At 30.6% G+C, this 7051-nt stretch overlaps 1 protein-coding gene across 1 annotated transcript; it reads right to left on the reverse strand.

Annotated features, from left to right (window-relative positions):
* Nucleotides 1-1214: 1214 nt before the first annotated feature.
* LOC145035655 (uncharacterized) lies at nucleotides 1215-2539 on the reverse strand. The gene is made up of 2 exons (XM_078984164.1): nucleotides 1938-2539; nucleotides 1215-1738 (listed from the first exon to the last, which is right to left on the reverse strand). Exons 1-2 carry the CDS (start codon nucleotides 2421-2423, stop codon nucleotides 1499-1501), a joined length of 726 nt encoding a protein of 241 aa, XP_078840290.1. The 5' UTR covers nucleotides 2424-2539; the 3' UTR covers nucleotides 1215-1498.
* Nucleotides 2540-7051: the final 4512 nt, after the last annotated feature.

Consider the following 7051-nt stretch of genomic DNA (forward strand, 5'->3'; position numbering starts at 1 on the left):
CATTCCTGCAAAGTCTACTTTCACTATGAATGTAACCAAGTGTACTTTACCTCTAATATCATACCATTAACAAGTAAATAAAGAAAACAAGTGCAACATATACATGAAATAACAATTAACTACCATTAATACATTACAAATATAAGCACTAACAACCTTATTATCACTTCTAACAATGGCTTGATCTGCTCTATATGAAACATCATCATTTCTTGACCGAGTTATTCATCCACCCATTTGAAAAACACCTCACTTGCCTCCTTCCACCTACAATACAAAATAAATTTAGCGTTCTATTACATATGTTCCTCTTTGGAAAATTAGAGCAGCCCAAAAATTTTAGGGAGAAATTAATATAAAAATATAGAGGTTTTTACCCAATAATTAAGGCAACCCCAAAATTTTCGTCCGAGGTTATTAGGGGTTCGTGAGACTGATACACCACAAACATTACCTCAGTCACATCTTATTACCTTCTTGTTCCTCCTTCTTGAACCACCACTAATGCATGATTTTGAAGACGAAGTTGTCATTTTACCTTTGGAGAAGGAAGAAGCATCTTATTACCTTCTTGTTCCTCCTTCTTGAACTAATGCATGATTTTGAAGACGAAGTTGTCATTTTACCTTTGGAGAAGGAAGTAGCTGTGCGACTAACTTTGAGGGTTGAATGGATCAAATGGAGATGTGTTTGAATAAGTCGTTAAAGGATAAATGTCACATATCTTCCAAGTAAGCAAGTGGTAACCGGTTGTTTAAAGGGAAACCGGTGAATAGGCAAAAACGAACAATTTAATGCAAGTTTGAGACAAAAGCGAACATAAATTGAACTTTGGGTAAATCCAACAATTTCAGGCACTTTAAAGAGTTTTTATGGCATTAGCCATAAATAATAACATTATTTTAATATTAAAACTAGTCAACTTCCAACCAATTAACCCCCACAAATCAAAAGCTTTTAAGGTATAGTTATGAGTTATGATCCTAATTAAGTCCGACATTGACTCAAATCGACTCAATCTGAGTCAAGTATCAACTTTCAAACAGCCCTTAATCTATTGAGCCAAACATTTTGGCTTTAACATATTAAATCATGAATACATAAATAAGTTAAGAGGTACTATGATTTAAAGAAAAATTAGTCCATGATTTTGGTCAAATATATCACAGAAATCAAACACGTCAAGAGGATTAGATGCAATAGACGATAAGACAAAGAACAAAAAAATTCCAACAGGTCAAGGTTAAGCACGAAAGATTCAACATTTGACAACGGAAACCTCGTTTACAACTTCCAAAGTAAAAAAAAAAAAAAAAGAAAAAAAAAAAAGAAAAAAAAATACAAATCGTAATCAAGAAATTTGTTCAATCAATCACTACTGATAACCTAAATAAAACCATGGTTATGTCCATCTGATCGAAACTAATTTGTGGGGATGTATTGTTACTTGTTAGCCAATAATAGCATTTACTTAATTAGGGTTCTACCTACACTACAACTATGGCCAACCAGAAGCTGATGCGGATGCGTTTAGGTCTAATCCGACGGCTCTCGTTGCTTTACTGACGTCAACGGCCGGTCCAGGCTTGTTCTTGCCGGAGATCTTGTCCCGGTGCCGGAAATTCTTAAGTCTCTCAACGATCGCCTCCGAACTCGAAGGGAAAAATTGATGCAATGTCGCTCTGTTACCCTCCGCCGCACGGTGGTTTTTCTGAACCGATGAGCAATCGACATCATCCTGATTTCAAAAAAACGACATATTAGCATCCAAATTAATACAACAATCACAATCATGTCGATTATTTGCAACTAGTTGAGTCTGTTGAATTAATTATACTTCATCGGTTCATAATATGAACTGTAAAGTCAAATGACGCGTAAGATCATATTTATGTAAAAATTGCGGAGAAAAAAGGGAATGAAAGAAATTCAAATACCTCTGAGGAAAGATCTGCTACATTCTCGCGTTTTCGCTTAACTAAAATGCCTCTATCGCTGTTAGAAAATTCTTCACTGCTGGAGGAACTCGCTGCCGGAGGCGGTGTAGAAGACAACGGCACCACCTGAAAGTCATCTCCGTCCTCATCTTCCATGTCAAGCTCATTTTCTTCGTCTTCATCTCCGTCGTACTCATCGTCATCATCATTATTTCCTCCCTGACTCTCTTCTCTGTCTTCATCGTCATCAGAAGTAGCGTCAACGACACACTTCTCACAAACCGACGCAGTCGACGGCCCAAGCTTCTCGCCGGAAGCAGTCCACGGTGTCGGAGACTGGCACACGCGGCAAAGAAGGCTCCGTGAATGCCTTGCTACAAGGAAGTTCGCGGAATGGACCTTAGAATCGCAGCTCCAGCACAAGCTAGCCTGATCAGATTCGCAATAGATCCTAGCCGTAGATTTGCAAAGTTCGCAGGACTTCATCTTCTTCAACAAACACAAACGCAGATCTTAATTTTTCTCTCTCTAAAAACTCTTTCTCTCTCTCTCTCTTTCCAGAGAACACTCAAAGGCCCTGGTAACGTAATAAAAGGAGGAAAAAAAGGCAAGACGATGGGATGTTAAACCAACAGCAAAAAAGGGCAACTTGCTTTCTACTGTTGAAAATACCCTCGTTTCCACTTAAAATAACAAAAATGCCACTATATTAAATTGCATTTCATAAAAATGGAAAACGAAGTAAATGACGTGTTTCATAATATTAAATTATTAATAAGAATGATAACTGAAAATAAAAGAAATAAAACAAAACATGTTTCAAAATAAATTTATTGTTAAATCCACATCTATAAAAAAAAAAAAAAAAAAAAAAAAAAAAAAAGTCTACGTATGCCATACAAGATGGAATGTAACTTTTTGAATTTTTATTTCAAATAACTAAAATCCAAAACATAAGTCAGAAAAAGTTTAGATAATAAAAAGTATTAAGGAGAATTAATTAAAACATTTGGATTTTAAGGTTATCCGTTGGTTTAAACAATTAAGTATAGTAAAACTCCAACAAAATTAAATTGATATAAATTATAACAGAATTATATTTATCAAATTAAAATTTAAAAATAAAAGATAAATCATATTTAAACTATAAGAGTGATGCATAAATTAGAAAACTATATTTTATTTTACTTTTTTGAAAGTCACTATTATGTTGAATTGATTGGTATTTCGTAGTGATATTTGGCAGTACATAAAAGACATTTCCATAAAATCGAATATATTTGACAAAAATGTTAAAGGATCTTTTTTATAGCAACAGAAAATAACATATAAACGGAAATAATGTTTTGGTATCATGTTAACTATAAATGTTGCACAAGAGACAAGTACTTTTTTTTTCAAGTATGACTACTACATATCAACTAGGATATGTAAACAAATGGTTTCTCTGTCTCTCATGGTTATTTATGTATATTGTTGTTTTATCTTAAGAAGTTCATAACTAATTACTTGAGTTGTATTCTATCTCTAATGAATGTGGTATATATAAAATATAACGAGTTTAGTGAATAAAAAATTTAAATTTCATCTCAAACTACAAAATATCAAATCCCGACAATACTGACCGACACTCATTAAATATCCATAACTAATTTTATGAAAAGTAAATCAAATACTCTACAATTCATTAAAAATATTAAACCAACTTACTAATAATAAATTTCATGATATTAGAGAAACTAAAACTTGAAGAAATCCCTTCATTTTTGTTGGCAAGACTTGAACTCGAAGCATTTTAACTTTTAAGCTAAAACTTGGATTCAAGTAATTTTATACAAAAGCTAATTCAAGTATTTTTTTTTTTTTTTTAGGTTTTAACTTTTCAAAGGGCATTTAGTTTTTAGTTTTTAACTAATTTTATATATTTAAAATCTAACATCTAGTTTTATAAATCATCTTTGTATAAATAAAAACTATAATTTAAAATTTACAGTGTTCAATTAACAATTAACAACCAAGCTAAATTCTAAATTAGTTTAAACGGCTCTCATTTTAAGTATTTTATCTACAATAACTTTTCAAAAATTGGATTAAAATAAGATGGTGGACAGAAAGGTAGTTTCTTGCATCAAGGTACAAGGGTAGAATAGTCTTTTGACATAGAAAACACAATGAATAAAAGAAATCTGCACCGCCGGAACTTGTGGACAATAATGGGAGAGAGGCAATGCCACGTGTCATGCGGCTGGAGAAACAAGAGGGGGTTTCATGATTTCATCGAGTTGTTTTGAAAAACAAAATTTTGTGTGGTGGAAGGTGAAGATTGTGGGGCCCAGTTGCGAAGATATTTTGGAGATAGGTTGGGACTTGGGACTCGGGACTGTTGATGTGTCATTTGATATGGAGGAGGAATGGTCTTGTAAAGATTCTGACCGGCTTATGTGGATTATAAGATTTTTTTTTTTTTCTTTTGATATTATATTTTTTCTTATTATTTAATAGACTTATCTTATAAAAGAATTATATGATTTCAAAAGTATAGTTATGTTATGTTTTGTATAACGTAATCATAATAATTATCATATAGTATTGAAAAACATAGGAAATTATCCAACTTTTAAATAATTGTATATTCGATCATATTTATAAATTTTAGAACTTTGGATTATATTAATTTAATTTTGGATTAAATTTATGTCACAATCAAAAATATATTTAAAACAAAAGCATATATTTAAGTTTCAGATTCATAAGAAAAAGAAATTGGATTTTGAGTTTTTGATTCTCAAAGTATTAGGTTTAAGTTTAAACGCACCTAATGCTAGTCTGAATCATTCAAACCAAGCCAACGATATCAAATTGAGGTGTTCCAAATTTCACGATAAAATTTTCATTTAATATCAAAAACATTTTTTCAAATATCATTCTCAAAGATCAAATAAACACTATTTGGTTCGAAACAACATTCAGAGTATCCAAATAATATAAAAAAAGTATGGAAGTCTCAAAACATATCTAAGGATGTCATGCAAGCACGTCATACTATTCTCATTACTACTAGAATAAACTGAAATATTTAAACTTAATCGTAAACATAAAGGTTAACAAGTTTCCAAAATACAACATATTGTTGGATTAATGTGTTTAAATTCATAACTAAATTAGTATAACTTGCAATTAGAAGCAAAATCTGTTTTGGTTTGTCCTCATAACTAGTAACTGAATACAATAACATTTAGAAAGAAAAATTGATTTATTAATATATTATATGATTAATATATTAATTTGAAATAGTAATAATTAATTAAGAATTAATCAGAATTAATTAGGATTTAATTTTGCGTTAATTAGAATTAATTAATTGTATAAGTATTGTACTATAATTGTTTAATATTTCAAAAGCAAGGAATTTCATAACCTTCCACTAGGGTAAACACTTTTGGAGATGCTAAAAGGGCGTCTGGAATATTCATTCTAAGATATGGAAACTGGATAACCACCCGAAATTAAAATAATATTATTTTATTCAGGATTATGATTTACAGGGTTATCTTATCATGTATAAATAGGACCCGTTAGATGCCTTGATTTCGTCCACCAGGTACTCCATTAGAAGAGCTGAATTTCCACACCACTCTCCTCTATCCTCTTATGTTTTTGTTGCTAGGGTTTAGGTACAAACCATTCGAGACACTACTTTGTGATCGTTTCTCAATTCTACAAGGAAGGAATCAACTAACTTGTTTGCTATAACAAGTTTAAGGTATATAAATATACTTTGTGATTCTCGAAATTACTATGGTTCATCATAGGTTTTGTTATTTAAAGTATGTTGCCTTAATGTGAAGATATAGATCCTATTAGGTTGCATGTGCCCAATCTTAATTGTTAAGTAATTTTCCACTTGAGCATTTTGTTATAATCTAATAAACTCATAAATAGTATCAGAGTTAATTGGTATGTATTCCATTGATCGCGCATTAATTCAATTGAACAATTTTTTTCGCAAAATAGAGTTCACGACGTAAACATGGACCAGATCTAAAATTCTGTGATTTCTTGCCTAAGTTGATTTATGTGATTGTTATTTGGTAATTATCTGCTTAGATATCTGCTTAAATTCGATTTTGCTGTTGTGGATGATTAAATAAAATCCCTAAATATTATGAGATAACCGTTGACTAGATAATGAATTATTATGAGTTTAATTAATATTATCCCTATGGATCTTATACTTAACTTAATTAAATGATTAATTAAAAGATAAATATTAAATCCATAAATGATTTAAATGATTAATTAATTAATTGGTTAAATAATTAATTTTAAATGTTTAAATGTTTAATTAAATAATCAATTAATCTAGATAATTAATTTTAGACCTTGAATTTTTTAAATATTTAAAATACACCCTTATATATGTATTATAAAATTAATTACTATATATATAAGAAAAATCAGTCGAATCAATAGTAGGTCTCATTTACGAAACCATGTTGTAAAGAGGGTATAGAGAAACGACCTATAAAATGATCATTGAATGTATGTCATTTTCACCGACTGATCTCTTGTGTGGTGGAGGGTCGTTATCCGAATGGGTTTGATAGGACATATTTTGATTAAAAGTATAATGATATAAAGTAATACAATCTTTTAAAAATCTCACTCTAGTTACTTTAGGAAAAATGTGAAATGTATGCTGATTCATGAAAACGCACATCATTTTTTATTAGTCGTTAGTGGTGCGTGTGGGCTTAAGCGGCATATTAATTTGGGACTATAAAGTCGAATGGTGGTACAAATCGTAAATTATTATTATTATGGAGCGTGTGTGGTTTATCGGTACATTAATTTAAGATGATAAATGATGTTGTCAAGTTGGTTTGCATATTTATTCACATCTTATTTGTGATCGCCGATATCACAATCACAAATGAAGAGCATAATTTGAGATTAAACATATCATTGATATGACTCAATGAATCTCAAATGCTTTAGGAATTTTATATTAGATTGAAATTGGTGAATTGTTTTACCTACCTTGATAAATTTGCAATTAGATTACGACATCTCTCTTCATAATTCTGAATTGTATTGTGGATCCTAGCCTTGAA

This window comes from Lactuca saligna, chromosome 3 (assembly GCF_052625555.1).
Source record: "Lactuca saligna cultivar CGN05327 chromosome 3, ASM5262555v1, whole genome shotgun sequence".
NCBI classification, from domain to species: Eukaryota; Viridiplantae; Streptophyta; class Magnoliopsida; order Asterales; family Asteraceae; genus Lactuca; species Lactuca saligna.

Coding starts and splice junctions, on each gene's coding strand:
- LOC145035655 (XM_078984164.1), bottom strand. CDS start 2,423: ATGAAGTCCTGCGAACTTTGCAAATCTACGGCTAGGATCTATTGCGAA. Junction 1,739..1,937: donor TAGCAGATCTTTCCTCAGAG/GTATTTGAATTT, acceptor TTTTGAAATCAG/GATGATGTCGATTGCTCATC.